This window comes from Drosophila pseudoobscura, chromosome 4 (assembly GCF_009870125.1).
Source record: "Drosophila pseudoobscura strain MV-25-SWS-2005 chromosome 4, UCI_Dpse_MV25, whole genome shotgun sequence".
In the NCBI taxonomy this organism is placed as follows: Eukaryota; Metazoa; Arthropoda; class Insecta; order Diptera; family Drosophilidae; genus Drosophila; species Drosophila pseudoobscura.
Genome location: NC_046681.1, coordinates 29,830,894 through 29,847,470, shown reverse-complemented (window position 1 = coordinate 29,847,470; position 16,577 = coordinate 29,830,894). Strand labels below are relative to the sequence as shown.

Sequence of the window (16,577 nt, the reverse complement as noted above, 5' to 3'; positions counted from 1 at the left end):
CACTGCTCCTAATAGGAGTAAAAAAGTAATTAAAATTCCATGTGGCAGCAATAAAATCTGGCCACATATCCACACATCCACATAACCAGATATCCACATTCATATATATTTAATAATTAATCTTTGTTGCACAAATGTTTGCATTAAATTAAAATCGCAAACGACAGCGGAAAATGTTTTATATAAATCTATAAATCCACTCCACAGGACCCAGCACACTCGTACGTACACTCGTACTCCTGAATACATATGTATGTATATCCCTCCTTCAGACTGAACAAATGAATGCCTTTATGGGGTTTTTGCGGGTCACAAATTGAATTTGCCAATTGTCCATTTGATTGTTTGGATTGGAGTCCGCCCCTCGAAAGGCGGACAACTAAATATTTGTTTAAAATATTCTCGTTTATATTTCATATATTTCCATGCCGTAGAGAACAGGGTGCCATGAATATTCCGATGGACATTCGGTATCGGATATATCGGATTAATATTCCCAGGATATGATCGGTCGAAGAACAGGTCTGCTACTTGCTATTCCCCTAGGAGATTCCAACGCCACAAACCCACAAAAAGGGTATCTGAAGACTCGAATCCTTTCATTCCCTGCATTTATTGTCGTGCATGACTATGCAGATGCAGGGATCCAGTGAAATCTGATTGTTGTGGGGGCGTGGGATCGGGTTCCGGTTCCGGCATTTGACAGTTTAGGGTTTTTCGGGCAAATAAATTGGCAGTTGAGCAAACAAAATGCCAATCCCTGTTTTCCAAAAGCGCGCATTTAAGGCGGGTGCTGTTCTGCTCGGTCTGGGGTCATTCCCTTCTTGGAAACGTGGCCACAACCACATAAACATTGACCCACATTTCAATTTATTTTATTCGGTGTTGTCGCTATCGCTGTCGCTGTCGTTGTACCAACTGCTGGCAGGGCTCTTCCGTGATTTGTGCGACAAAAACACAAATGAAAGTCATAAATTTGCGCAGAAACATGCCAGGCTAGGGGTTTGTTTGTCTCTCGCCCGCACCGCATTACCGTCAACCCCAAACCCCTAACCCCAACCCCAACCCCAACCACCACTCCAACCCAATTGTAGGTCAGAGAGTAAGTAATGCAAGTAGTGTGTAGCCCACGACATTTCCAGTCAAATCAGCGTCAAGTTCTGGCCAACGTTTCAATTAAACTAAGTTCATTGCGAATCATTTCGCCCAGAAGAGAAGAGAAGAGAACAGAGCAGCCCATAACAGACCCGACCAGACTGTTGACAGACAAGAGCCAGACAAGTCACGTTTTCACTCTGAGCCACTGACACAAGCGCCAAGAGCTATATCGAGTACGAGTATGGTAATGAATCACTCGCGAATACCCTTATATGGCCGTGGGTTCGCTGGAGTCGGAGTGGAAGCAGAGCGGAAACGGAAGCAGAGTCTATTAAACTTGAAATACTACTAGTAATTCAGGAATGGAGACGGAGAGGGATGTAGCTTTATAGATCTTCCTGCTGTGTATTTCCATCTTCGGCGTTCGATTCCCGGGCTCCCTTCTGCCTATTTTTTGCATGGCAATCGTCAGTCGCCGCCGGTTTTTAATTGAATATTCAAGGCACAGCCGCAGCGCTTTTCATATTGATAGACAGGTCTCCGTCTCCAGTGGGTGCGGTGACAACGAGGGGCGGGGGTGCCGAGCGGCAGCAGCAGCAGCAGAACAAATAGTGTTCCCCCCCTGTTCCCTGGTCTCGAAGATAAGGCGAGAGGCAGATCCGTTCTCTATTCATAGAGTAAATATTTGCAAAGCGACAGCAGATGCAGCTGAGGTTCTGCGCTGGCGGGGAGGGGGGAGGGGAGATCTTGTTGTTCGTTGACCAACAAATTGGTCACGATCGTTAAGCAGACGCCTATTGTAGTACGACTGTGTGTGGATCGTATGGGATCGTTCGCAGGTCATCTACCCGTGTGGCGCACCAACGACAGATGCATTTCTGATGATGACGGCGATGACGATGATGGGGGCGTATATGGCGAAGTTCAATGCAACGGAAGTGCCGGCAATTGTCAGGAGTGGTTCGGTTCGGTTTTGGTGTGGTTTCAGTACACTTCACTTGGCACACGGACTACACACTCAAGCACTCATAGACTGAGGCACTCGTAGACTCATACAAGACGTGGCTGGGGGGCAGGGGCAGGGGCAGGGACAGGGAGTAGCAACATGTGGGAGGGTTTTATGCTGTTTTGAGTACTTACATGGCCATCGTTGCCGTCTTCTAATGTCTTTGCAGCACTTACCTGCAACGAGAGAGAGAGGGCGGAGGAGAGGAGACAAAATTATTGCAGTTGTACCAAAAAGTTGCTCGTGGGTTGCTCCAAACAAAGTTGCAATTGTCTTGAGTTCCCTTCCGTTCTGCTGAGTTCTGCCGAGTTCTGCCGAGTTCTGTGTCTGTGGCACTCACTAATGTGCGCAGCCATTTCGGGGCTGGCCAAAGTTTTACTCTTTTTGTTTCAGCAGAGTGTAAAAACAGTTGCTGGCAGTGCTGGGAAGTGAAGTGCTTAGTGCCAGTGCAAACAGTGTTGCCCAAACGACGGTCGGGCTGCCCCAGAACAGGCGGGGAGTGGTTACGGACGTACTTCAAAGTTCTATTACTCTCTGGTGCTTCCGCTGGATGATGGCTGGAGTGTGTTGCGGAATATACTCGCACTCGGGAAACTCTACTCAATGGGGAGACTCAAGGAATCTGGATTGTGTGCGGGGGAGGCATCATTAGAAGCTGTTTGCATTTTGCATGTGAATTAGCCACAAATTTAATGATCAATGTAATAGACTGGGACTGGGATGGCTCTATGTGCTACGGAAAGGGTATAGACAAGATATAGCAAAGCGAATGGAATGGAGGTTGATAAGGTGCGTTAAGATAGAATACAAGTGGGGCACCATTCAGATGGATTTGTGGAGACTTTCCCCATATCTTTCTTCTACATGGCAATCCCCTGACAATCCATTTTGTCCTTGACACAATGTGGAATGGAATTATCTGCAATCGCATAGAATTTATTCCCATTACAACCTTGTACAATTCACCGAGATAATCTTTTGGCAAGGAAAACTGTAATCCCCTCTACCTGGGCTGCCATTTGCACTAAAAGTTTTCCCCTTCGTATGATGGGGGTTTTTTCTGTGCTCCTCCCCCTCCTGATCCCCCTCTATAATCATAATCAGCTCATATGCAAACATAAGCTCTCGCTGGCTCCCGCGTGGGTGTGTCTGTCTTCCTGCAACTGCCACCTGCCTTCCGCCCGGCTCTTCTTTGCACACGTCTGTTGTTGCAACAAGCTGCAACTTGTTGAGTCATTTCGGTGTTTAGTATTCAAGTGTCGGCCCCCAATGGCTAACGAGCCATCAATCATCGGTCGAACTACCAAAACTTTTGAGACCTGTCCAATCGCCGGCAACATGTTGCCCACTGGCAGCCACAATGTTGCCTCAACATGGATGATATACGAGACGAGCGTTTTTCGGGCTCTAAACTTGTGATTAAATATGACGGGGACGTGGACGTGGACGACGACTCGCTTTGGGGCTGTTGACAAGTGAAATTGCATTCCACTCGCCACAAAACCCAAACTTAATTGCCCGGTCTAATGTAATGTATAATATTACAGCGGATAAAGCCTTCCCATGCCTCCCATTGAACAATGTTTTCCCGATGGTTTTTGTGGCTGGAAACTTTCTCGCAGACAATGCCGGAGACAGGCCAGCAAATTGCTGCAGTCAGGCTCTCCTCAATTTTGCCGTGGGTGGTCGGCGGGCCCAGGCCGTGCCTTAATTTAATTATTGCACAAAAAACAGGCCCAAGAAAAGCGAGGAAAACCCAAGCCAAAGCCAAAGCCAAAGATTGCATTTGCACAATTGAAATACGAAGTTTTCAATCAACAAAAAGTCAATTAATGCGCTATAAAACGCCACCAACACATGTCGCTCCACATAGTTCCCTCCCCCCCGGCCCCCATTCCCCCGCATCGCCCGCTAAATGATTTTTTAATTGCTCCGTCAGACGGGGAGCAGCTGGCGTTTGCCGACTGCCGACTGGCGGTAAAATCTTAGACAATTGGCTAACTGGAAAATGCACAAAAATGGTCGAGTCGGCTAATTGCATTGCAGATTTTGTCGCTTGGAAATTCATTTACTGGACTTGCAGCAGTTTTCATCGGGGGTCTATGCGGCTCTGCAGGGACCCCTCTTTCCAATGATTTTCGACTGAGTGGATTGAGTGGAAAATGCACTAAGACTCCACAGATTAGAGCATATCTCTATCTCGTACGATTTGTATGCATATTTATTGCACGAAGAGTTCCTTCGGAAAAGCTCTGCTATTTCTGGGCTTTCCACGGGGCCTATCAAGTGACTGTCGTTTATTTTCGTTGACACACAGCCAAGTCTATTTCCATCGCCCTGGCCAAGGGAATTTCCTCCAATTTGTGAGTGATTGGTGTCAACTGCTGTTGAATAATTTGCCATACGACGGAATTATTCAAAATTCGTTTAGAAAGTGCCTGAACGTAAACGCCTCCAATTTTCGAGATGTCGCTGGGGCAGGGGCAGGGGCAGGGGCTGGGGCCAAGCCCGCAAGTCGCCAGACCAACAATATAATATTCATTCATTCATACACTCGAAGAAACTGTCAACAAATTATGCAAAAACGAGGCAGCGGAGTCCCCCTTGGCGGAGCAGGACCGACCCCAAGACCCCGAGACCCAAAGACTCCGAGAAATGTTCTCAGGCAGACACTCCTCGGTCCTCGGAGAAGTGGGCGCACGCGACAATTAGCACATCATTGACACCATGTGCGGCGAATGGAGCGACAACAGAGGGAGACGGAGAGAAAGAGTGGAGTGGAGTGGAGAGAAAGAAGAGAGAGGGAGAGGGAGGGAGAATGCATGCGATATTGAGCTCTTTTGTGCTCCATTCTGCCGCTGCTGTCTTCCCAAGAAATGGAGCATTTTATGCTCCAATAAAAATAATTAAGTGGCGTAATTGATAATGACTTTTTTGCCTTCGTTTTTCATTTGTGTTTTTTTATTATTTTATGTCATAATTTTTGGAATTTATGGCATCATTTTGAAGGCGTCGCCAGTGCGGGTTAAGTGTGCTCTCCCGCTGATACCCTGGGAAAGGGTAGGGTGTTGTGCAGATGTCCGAGAGCCACACAAAAGGCAAGGATTGCCGACAGGGCACCAAACATATAGAGCAACAAATCGGTCGAAGAACGTGCCATGGCTCCACCTCCACAATGGATCTTCCAGGGTATCTAATGCTTCGGTTCGTGTTTCAACCACTGCATTCATGTTTTATTGTTATTATTCCCATTTTTGTGTGGTGACAGAAGCGTGACAACAATTTTATAATCGATGTTGATAAGCGGTCGGAAAGGGGGGGGGGGGGGGAAGTCGGCATTCGGGGGACTGCTGGAGCGGGGAGTGGGTGAGATTGGGCGTCGCGGATGCAAATGAGCACTCATCCAATTATGGATGTTTGTCGGATCTGTCGGAGCGAAAGTGGAGGCGATGGGCGACACTCAAAGTGTCAGCAAAGATCAGTGTTTTTAGTGGGGAATAAAACGAAGTTAATCGCCGAACAAATTGCAGATGAACTCTGGGACAGAGGGTTTTGAAACCATAGGAAATTGTAGAACCAGATCGTCTATAGAGCGGAAGTGGAGCACTCTTTGACAGCGATATCCTGCAGTTTTGCAGCATCCTTATAGATTCCCCAACTAGTCTTCACCTTCCACTCAATGGCTGAAAACTTCTCCGTGATAAGCAACATTATTAAGAGCTCTCCGTGTTCCCATGGACTGAACACCTCCAGTCCGCTTCGATGCCATTTTGCACCTCAATTCCGTCCGAGTCGATGTTGATTGAGACTTCAGTATTGATTCAAGTTGAGTTTCCTGCTGGCTGCCGCCGTCGCTGCCTGAAATTCCTGATTCACTTTCAGTTCTGCTGCCCCCAAAGAGCGCCCCCGAAGAGCATCAGCGATTCCCGGCATGATTGTTCCTCTTGTCTGCAGTACAGTTGTGTACACAGTGACTAAGTCAAGTTCGTGAAAATGAAAGAAAAAACTTGTTCAAGCTCTGCCATTGACAAGCAGAGAATGCTGCAACGTGCAGTGACAACGAGAACATAAAAAGTATCAAGTGCTCTGTCGAATCGTTGAACTTTTGAACACGCCCCAGTCCCAGCCCCAGCCCCAGCCCCAGGCCCCCCTCCAGCAACGCCCCTGACATTACCACTCGAATGCCTACTACCAGAATGAAGCAGGCGTCTGCCATTGATGGCCCAAGAGCCCAGAGTCAGAGTCAGAGTCAGCGTCGGAGTCGGAGTCGGAGCTGTATTCGGAATGCCATTAAAGTGATCTACGGTCTTGTTGGAGCTGCCAATATTGTGAGCGTAAATATAAATCGCCGGCAAACGAAATATAAATTATAGTTTTGTACACGACTGTATGCCTGCTCTCAGAACTATTATTTCACTCCCTGCCGAACGGAGACAGTTGTTCCATTCAACGAATGAGGTAAGTGAGTGGGAATACAGTCGATATGGGATGTTAAATGGAATCTATTCGCAACAATGAATGTAAATAGAGACGAGAGATTCGTATTCGTATTTGCTTAGGAATAGATAATAGTTATAGTTATTGTGGCATCGAATACATTAGGTGCTCGAACCGAATAAGGATGAATAATGCATGGTTAATGACTGACTTATTCGCATGGTGACTGGGAATATAAATGTGTCAATTATCGAATAAAAGGGGACATATTTCGACCTAGAAAACTAACAGCAAATAGGAATATACATTGCACTTCAAGAAAATTAAGATCTCAATCGAGGATAGTCCTTTTTAAAGATAATAAATAAATCTGTGCTACGACAATGCTAGTTAAAGCCCACAAAACCCACAAAAATAATTAACTAATCGATTATGCAGATCTAGAGGAACGTAAAACGAACGGAATATCGTTATCTCTTTCGGGGTTTTCCTTATCTCATTTGATTCAAAGCATATTGATTCACAAACAAAGACGAATTTTAACAGGAAGTTCAGTGAGTGGCTCATTGGCGGCGAATTTCCCACATTGCTTCTCGCTTTTCTTGGCTCTTTTCAAAATTAATCCAACAATAAATCTCTTCTCCCCACCCACCGCACAGAAGGTCAGTCGGACAAGCACTAATTAGCAACGCCCACTTTCGGTTTCGCTTCGGTCCGACTCCACGACTCCACGCGGGACCGTTTCAAAATGTATCCAACAAATGCATAACTTTTCCAGTGGTCTCCAGTGCCCAGTCCCCAGCCCCCCCACAACCCACTCTCCACTCTCCACTCAATGTGTCGTGTCCGACTTCGAATCCGACTTCGATTTCAATTTCAATTTCATTTTAGCTTTGGCTTTGGCTTTGGCTTTTATTGATTGTAAATACTTGTGTTCAACTTTGGTTAGTGCCAAGTGCTGCATGTGTCACTTTTACGTAGCTTTGTGTTATTTACATTCAACTTGGAAGTGGCACAGCCAAGGGAGAGACCAAGGGGAGGGCGGGCAGACCCTACATAAGGAAATCCCCTTCAATGTCGTGAAATCCGCAGAGCGTAACCGACCTGAACAAGGCAAAATCGGGGGATTGTGTACACCATGAAATGCTGCTGAAGCCCATGTTTTTATAGTAATTGAACGGGGGTTCAGGTGTCCATTGTTGGCTTAAATTGTGTATCTTACAGATAATAATTATCTGATAAACAAACTTGCACTTGCTGAAAGACGCAGTGGAATCGGATGCTCGTAAAGGATTATTGGAATCATTCCTCATAAAATATTTCCAAGAATTCCTTAATCTATTTATTGATATTCCACTTGAATGATTGATCTGCGGATCGTTGAATGATGTATGATTTGTACGCTTTAAACCTCCTTCCTCTACGGAACCCTGACATTATCCTATCAAAAGAGCCCTTCGAAGACTGGAACTTTGTCCAAAGATATCTCCATTCAACCCTGATACTTCATGAATTAATTCCCTGAATGCTAGCCTATCATTATCGTATTAGACCCCCTTAATATTCGACTCTCCAAGTGCATGTCCAGCAGCCAATTACCGGAAGATATGCCATCGTTGGAGAGTGGCCCCAGCGTGACCTCCATATCGCCCGACAACCGAAAACCAAAACCGAAGCACGAACTCTGAACTCTTTGATCAATTAGGTATTGGGGGGACCTGCATTTGCCACTAGGGCTAGTCTAGTGCCTCTGAAGCAGAGGATGCTCTGCCCTCTACCCCCCTCCATTAGAGACACGCAAGAGGCGAGGCTTGGTGTGGAGGAGTCTCGTTCCCGTCTATAATTTGTTTGAAGAAACTGTCCCCAGTGAGTCGTACCGTGTGTGTGTGTGACACACTTCAAGCTGTCAGCATTTGATGGCTCACGGTGGCCACTATGCAATGTCCACCATCCAGTACCCACCATCCACTATCCAGACACCCCCCTCCCATAGCAGTCCCGTCCCCCACTCAAACCCAATTAAGCAATTTGTGGTCGACCATCACATGGATCACGCACACACGACGTCGGCATTGGCATTCAAAAGAAACCTCTAATCTTGGCCAGCTCTTTGGGGCTGGAGCTGGAGCTGGGGCTGGAGCTGGGGCTGGGTCTGGCGCTGGGGCTTGCTCTTTCCCCCATAAAATCATCATCGTGCGGCGTGTGTCCGATCTCCGGTCTCCGATGAGACATTTGAGACACAATAAAAAGAGAGTTTTATGTGCCTTTAATGCCCAGGGAAAATATTATTTTACTATCAATAATAAAAACAATTTTCACTTTGGCTCAAAACACAAAATGACAGTTTTTTATTGTCCGATCGCTTGACTTCTGTGTCATGAAAGTGAAGGTTTTATGGCCGTTTATTAGATAAGTAATAGCCGTAGATACAAATGGGGTTTACGAGGCTTATTATATGTGGAGGGTGGAGAACGGGGTCAGAGGTTTCAGATCTCAAAGATTTCAGAGGGTGATGTGGAATTTGATAGAGCTGTAAAGAGATTCTCGAGCACCGATTGAATCATAATCGATGGAGGAGGCAAAAGATATCAAAAAAAGTGAAAGCAAAGAGATTTCGAATATTCAGAAGCAAAAGCCGCAGTTCCTTCTCTGCTCTTCTTTTGTTTATACAAGATATTTTCTCCTTCCTTTACTTTTATTTACACCCAATAGAATGCCAAGTTTATTCACCTTTCAACACATTTATTGGATGCCTCACCCCCTCACCCATTCATCCACCCATTCATTCAAACAACTCCAAACTTGAACTCCACTCTGCTCGGAATTTATGGCTGATTCTACTTAGCACAAGTCCGAAGCGCAGCTGTCATAAATTCTGGCCAAAATATGACCCAGAAAAGCCGCGAACCGAGTGACTGGAAGCATAATTCATTAGAGAGGAGTGCAGGGGAGTGGAGAGGGGTGCAAAGGGGGCTGCCTTGGCCAAATGATTTAATTAAACCGAAAATTAAAAACACGACACAAGCGCCAAGAGCAAAAGCTGAAATGAATGAATGAAAAGAAGCGGAGAATATGTATCTGACAGATACAAGACAAGAAGTCAACATGTGTGCTGCGGTCCGGCTGCAACGGGGAAGGGGGGCTCGGGCCACCCATCAACGGAATGTCAGAGAGCCATCATCATCACAGTCATCGTCATCATCTCTATCTGTATCTGTATCTGTATCTGTATCTGTATCTAGTACGTATGTGTGTTTCTTTTGCTTCTTCGCTTCACATAAAAACGGACATAAATTCAGTTAGTTGCGTTGCATACGAAAGTATCTAACAGATATCATCTTGATACGGACCAGACCAAGACCAAGACAGAGGCTCTTCCCTCTTCGCTCCATGCGTTGGATTTGCTGGCTAGTCGGATAGTCGGCGCTGAGGTTGACGGCAACATTGTAAGAGTATAGAATAATTGACGGCATGCCCGACTGACTGCCTGACAGACTGCGAGTGTATGCTCGAGTGAATGACTCAATGCGTGCACTTGGCAATTGCCACTGTACGGGTCGGGTCTTGGTCTTGGTCTTGGGCATCCCTGCTCGTCTCTCTCCGTGTATCCGTATCTGTATCTGCGATGCAATCAGTGTACGGGAATGAATCGCCGTTGGGGCCCCTCTCAAACATTGTTTCGCTCTCTCTCTGTCGCTCCCTCTGTGTCTCCCCTCCCTTCTACTATTACTGTTACGTACCACCCGCATTTTCAATCAGTTTATGTCAGTTGAAAGATTTGACGAGGGCTTCAATTTTCATTTTCCATTTCCCATTGTTGTTTTTCGTCGTTTTTCGGTAGTCAATTCAATTTCCACAGAATTTTCATAACCAAATTTGATGCCGCAAAGGGAAAGGGACTGGGGCTGGGACTGCGACTGCGACAGGGGCAACCTTTCAGTGCATACTTGGTGTTTAGTTAGTTCCACAAAAACACCAGTGTTTTCCAGGAATTCTTTCGGGTGAATTTGCTTGAAGGAAGCCTGTGACGGTTATATTAGTCCGAGATAAAACCTTTACTTGTTTGCAAGTTCCTTTAGTCCCTTGAACTGGGTTTTCCCTCATTATTTTGCTATAATATCCTTCTTTTTCCTATCCCTTACTCGACAGCTTTTCCGGCTAATCTCATTAACAATATTCCTTCCATTTTTGTATATTTTCCGAGGAGCTTGGCCCCTGATTCGCGTGGGATTCACAGACCCATCGGCGACCCCTGGGCGATGGTGCCTTCGATTGGCTTCATTTGGTTGCTCGACATGCCCGCTGTTGGGCTTCATTAACTTTTGCTCCAAGACGGAGACATTGGCACCCGATTCGATTGGATTGGAACCTTTCGAAAGCAATTGTCAGCTAGGCATATTTAATGGATTGCCAAAAGGAATCCCTCATCCCTCATCCCCCTCTCCCTCTCTCTCTTTGGATACGGTTTTCCCTCATGCATGAGTGACCCTTTTGTGGGGGGCAAATCTTTGGGTTTCTTTTTTCGCCCTTTTGTTTATGCAGTCATCGGTAAATTGCTTTGTTTTAACCCCATACCCGGGCTTTTTCTTTCATTTCTGAACTCCCGAATGCACTCCAAGTGTTTATTGCAAGTAAAAAGTGCCACTTGCCACACGGCTGCTCCAATGGAGGGGCACCTTGGAGCATTGAACTCGATGTGGAATAGACTTTTTTCAAGGTAGAAGCCTCCAGCCTCCAGCCACCATCCTCAGCCTCAGACTAACATAAACACTGCACCGAAATCCAATATTCATATTTCTTCCACAAAACTTTGCTTCTGTAAACAAAACAAATATATGTTTTCCCATTCCGCAGTACATTTATAAAACTTGTTCTTTTCTGGTGCATCTTATACGAAAAGTTTTCTTTCCCTTCTTTTTTCTCTTATAAATAGACAGAACTCTGTCCTCTGATTGGCTTGGAGATGTATCTGAGTGGCTTTATGCATTCCCTTTGCCATGCAACATGAGTGGATTACTGCAGTCCAATTACGAGCCCACGAATTGATTTCTGAATCAACGAGCCCGTCCATAATTAATGCAAAAAGTTGCCAATGAATTATTGGCTTCGGCCTGCAGGTCCATGTGTGGTTTCCCACGTATTGAAATTCGGTTTTAATTGGAATATAAGATAAGAATTTACCTGAGCCTTAATTAATCAAATCAATTCAAAGCAAATCATTGCAAGCGCATTTTCCATAACTTTTACTTTTGTATGTGAAAATATAATTTATAATAAGGCTGCAGATGCCTTTGCCTCAAGGAGTTGCAGCCGTGGAGGGACACAGAATTGTAATAGAATTTCGAAATAAAATCCCCATTAAATCATCTGTTCAAACTCTTGGGAAACTGTTAAAATATTTCTGTGACACCAAGCGAACAAAGAAATATTTAATTTCAACTTTTCCTCAATGTTTTCTTACACCAAAAAAGTTGTATTTATTTGTCCTCTTTTTTGTCCAAGCAACAATTAATTTATAAACCATTTTTCCCCATCATCATTCAAAACATTCAACAAAAGTTGGCTCCCAGGCCACAAAAATGTATCTTCTTAGAGGCCGAATGCCTTCCAGCCGATGTCACCGCATTATGCAGTAAAATGAAGAATGACAATGTTTGAACAGAGATGTACACAATTAATTTCCATTTCACCCTTTCCATCGCATCTCTCTGATGATGTTAGACGTGTAAACACAAATCAATTGGGGCACGGGCTCCCCTTTCGGCCTGCAAAAGAGACCTGCCGTCGTCCAGACCACACAGCCGAAGGTTGAGCCAAGTCTTCAACTTGATTAATGGCCCAATCCAGCGATCCAGCAATACAGTAATCCAGCAATCCGGAGAGCAAACCCCGACAAGAAAAGTTGTACATTTTTCGACGAGGAAATTGAAAAGCCAATCGCGTGGGGGGAATTTTGTACGCTTTGTATTGATATTGTGCTGGAACAAACAGCACCCAAACAAATGATGTGCCGGGCCGGTCGGATTCGACAGGGCAATCAAAACGAAGTTACCTCCAGTGCGGGGTATCATTAATCACCGCACAGCGATGGTCGGGGTACCCTGTAATTGGAGTGGAAGAAAGCAAGGCGAAAAACAGAAAGAAAGAAGCCCCAACAAAGGAGAAACGATTTAAAACGAATTAATAGTTGGAGCAGCGCGCGGAAGAAAGAGCTTGTGGGCTGAGATGGGGTTAGGGCAGGGAGGGCTAAGGGGTTAGGGGTCTGGGGCTAGAACTCACAGTTCCAATATTTAATTAGTTTGCAGAACAATAGCCAAAGGCTCTTTAGGGCTGGGGCCTTTGGAGCTGAAGGGTATGTTGTGTTTGTGGAGGTGTATGCTACAGACGTCTCGTGAAGAAGATCCCTTATAATATGTGGCCTTCAACGGTTCCTCTGCCCTCTACGTAAATCCCGGATAAGTATTCCAAAACAGAAACAATCGCCAGATAAAGCACTATATGGACTATCATTCGGAGCTCTTCTGGGTTTATCTGTGGGGCTTTCTTCCCACTTAGGCTCTTCCACTCTGAGAGATGATCTGAGAAATAGATACGTGCCATTAGGGTACCTTTTAGTTCCATTCTAGTCGTCGTTCGTGTTCCGTGTTGCTGTTGTTTGCTTTGGTAAAAGTGTCTGGAAGTTCAGTTTAATTAAAGCCACAAGCCGTTGCACAGAAGGAACGAGACAGATACAGTAAGCACAAGCGAGAAGCGAGAGAGAGAGGAGAGGGACAGAGACAGGGAGACATGTGCTAAGAGAGCTGCTTGCACTCTGACCAACGCCGGGAGCAAACAGTTTGGCCTTCATTGGCTTTTGCATTTTGATCAACAAAAGGGGGGTTTGGCCAGGAAGGTTGTGGCAGACTCCTGCTCTCGTTATCCAGACGCCAGACTTGTTGAGGCCCTGCCACAATGAGTGCTGCCAACTCGACTGGACAGGACTGCCACCCTCTTCATATTTTCGCTCGGCAGGCCAAAAAAAGGCTTCAGCTAGCAAATAATTAAAACTGTAAGCAAACAACAACACCAAAAAAAACAAAAAAATTACAAAGAAAAGTAAATAAAACCAACAAGAAAATGCCATGAAAATTGTGTGGAAAAACATAAACACAAATTAAATGCAAAGCAGAGGAAAAAAGAGAACAAAATAGAGAAAATAGAAAGAGAAAACGAGGACAGCAAATAAAAAAGCAAGAAATAAAAAACAAAAAAAGAGAACAAACAAGAAAAAATATAAGGAATACTGCGAACAGAGGGGCTGATGCTTTAGATACACTTGCAGTCGCAGATCTTACGGTTTTGTATGGCAACAACAAGTTCTTGTTTGAGATATATTTTATACGTATCCTACAGCGATACGGTCGGACTGGTAACAAAGCGAAAGATCTGTAAAGTCTCTTAAGTTTAAGGCCTATTCCGATGGCCTGAACTCGAATTGGATCGAACTGAATTCCTTCGAAATCGAAATACTCTTCGAAAGGGTATACAAAGAGAGAAGAAAGAACGCCAGGAGGATGGAGAGAAATCTACTGCAGAGGAAGGAAAATGAGCAAAAGAGGCATGTTGGGGGTGTGGGTGGGGGTGCGGGTGTGGGTGTGGATTCTAGTGCAGCCTGAGGCGAATTTTTTGTGGAATTGTGGGCGTGGCTGTCGCACAAATTTTTTAGTTAATTAAAACTAAAAGCGAAAATGCGCAAATTGCGGGTAATAAAAACGCTTAAAGCATCATGGGGCGTAGAGGCAGAGAGAGAGCGAGAAAGATGGAGAAAGGGAAGTGGAGGGGGGGGGGGGGATCAAAAGGAAGAGCGAAAGGAAAAAGAAAAGCGGGCACCACAACAAAAACAATAAAAACGATGATGACAGAATGCAAATAACGGAATAAAACACGGGAAAAACGAGAAGACAGAGAGAGAGGGAGAGGAGAGGAGGAGAGGGGGCCAGCGAAATTTAGCGAAATAAATAGCAAAATATGCAGGCGAAAAACGAGAACAAAAGGTGGCACACAAAAAGGACGGAGACGGAGAGAGAGGGGAGGGGAGGGGAAAAAAAAAAGCCAAATGCAATTTACAAATGCTAACACAAAAATTGGTAGCATGAAAGGAATTTCAGGGGGAGAGGGAGAAGGGCGGAAGGAGGAGGAGGGATGAGATGAGAGGATGAAGAAATAAGTAAAAAATTTGTGGGCGAACTGCAAAACAGGCTGCATAAATGAGAATGAGAATTAAAGCCAGGCCACAAAAAAAGAGAAGGAAATGCCATGGAGGATGGGAGAGAATGCAGAAGACTAGAGATGGGAACACGAACCACGCTTTTGAGGCACTGACCAACACTGCGCTGAAGGGAGCGCTTTCTAACACTCCCCAGAGAGAGGAAGATCGGATTAGAGCCCTTTTGAGAGGATTTAGATAGTTTTATAACTCTAACAAGTTGAATGACTAATGAGAGGGCCTTCCTCTTTGTTGTGGGAGGAATGCTATGCCAATGAAGCTCATGAAATGGAATTCGCACGATGAATCATTGCGTGTCCCGATGTGCCATCACTAGGTATTTCCGTGCAGGGGGACCGACCGGACCCCGCGCTTTGTTTGGCTCCTGAAGGCTGGACAGCTGGGCACAACAGAGCCTGTGGGTGGAGGGGCAGAGAGAGGGTGGGTGGAGGGGCAGCTGTAGCTAAAGAGGGGCGCAGTAAACAGGCGACTGGTTAACAAAAGAAGGAATGCGGGGAAAATGGCTGCACTGGGGGCCTTTGTTGTGTTTAAGGTGACAAAGAATTAGCAGGACTACAAAAGGATGCCGGCGAAAAACAGAAGGGGCTTCAGCGGGAAACAGGAAAACTTTTCCATTGGACAGGACCTGGCCGTTACAGCAGGAAGTAGTAATAAAACGAACTTGAAGCCTTTTATATGCAGAACTATTTCGGGGGCGGACACGGGACCCGCAGAATGAGTAATTAAATTAAAGATGGGTACTACCAAGATTGGGGAATTCAATTCGGAACAGCTTAAAGCATTTCTTAAGAGATTTTCTGTTCTATTTTTGGATGGGGGCACCCCCTACAATGGGGGTTCGTCTAGCAAATCCTCAAACCGCTTTGGAAAGTTTTAAAGAAGTAAAGTATTTAAATATGATTATTTATGATATTCTGTTCGAAAATCGGAAACCATAAAATATCACGAATTAATGGCACATGGCCCACACGGCTATTTATGGGAAATTTAACAGATTATCCTTCAACCATTTCTCATACGGAAAACACGAATAAATGTCACCTTAAATAAAGGAAATTCGCACACAAGTTTCTGCTTAAAGCAATGAGACTTAATATTCGTGAAGTTTTTCCCTTGATTATCCCCCTCCCTCCACTGCTTAATTGTGCTCCCCATTTTCCCCCCTTTTAAGCCAGGGGGAAATCTTTAAGCAGTAGCCAAGCCATGCAAATTTCCTTTGGCTTTCGTTTCATTTCCATTGCAGTTTTCCATTTCATTCCATTTCCTTGGCTGCCTTTTCGCTGACCAGCTAAATAAAGATGTGAAAAGTGTGTGCAGCGCCAACAAAATGCAGATTAAGTCAACAACTTTGGTGGGGTTTTCTCGGGAGGATTGGACAGAACAGGATAGGGGTGGGGTTGGATTTGCATTTGGATTTCGGGGTGGACACAAAGGATACTGCAGTATCTGCTAGATTGGAGCCACAGCTGTGCGGGGAGCTACGTTAAATTGGGTTCTGGTTACGAATTTGTATTCCATTCCGTTCCCTTCTTTCTGTTCTGTTCTGTTCTGTTCCTTTGCGTTGCGCTTCGTCTTCTTTCTGCCATATATCCACGCTTTTCTCCCTTTGGATCTACTTCGGTTTCGATTAGCATTAAGTTCGCTCTCCTCATGATGTCCTCTATTATTCTTTTCGCCTTCCACTCCCATTCCCCCTTTGCATGACAATTACGTTCAAATGAGCTAAAACGCCAGGCGTACGGCAGTCTCTGGCCTTCAAGGTTCCTCTTT

The 16,577-nt window shown here is 45.3% G+C and overlaps 2 protein-coding genes across 6 annotated transcripts in view; one reads left to right on the top strand and one right to left on the bottom strand.

Annotated features, from left to right (window-relative positions):
• Pvf3 (PDGF- and VEGF-related factor 3) overlaps positions 1-16,577 on the bottom strand; it is a 70,722-nt gene that overhangs the window by 19,863 nt on the left and 34,282 nt on the right. For 2 of the 5 annotated variants that reach the window (XM_015180182.2, XM_015180180.2), the window contains exon 2: positions 2,239-2,280. The exons of the other annotated variants lie outside the window; for them this stretch is intronic. In XM_015180182.2, coding sequence (XP_015035668.2) covers positions 2,239-2,280 — 42 coding nt within the window. The remainder of the gene's footprint in view (positions 1-2,238; positions 2,281-16,577) is intronic. 5 annotated transcript variants of the gene reach the window in all.
• LOC6903295 (dynein-1-beta heavy chain, flagellar inner arm I1 complex) overlaps positions 1-16,577 on the top strand; it is a 106,973-nt gene that overhangs the window by 61,396 nt on the left and 29,000 nt on the right. The gene's annotated exons all lie outside the window — the stretch shown is intronic.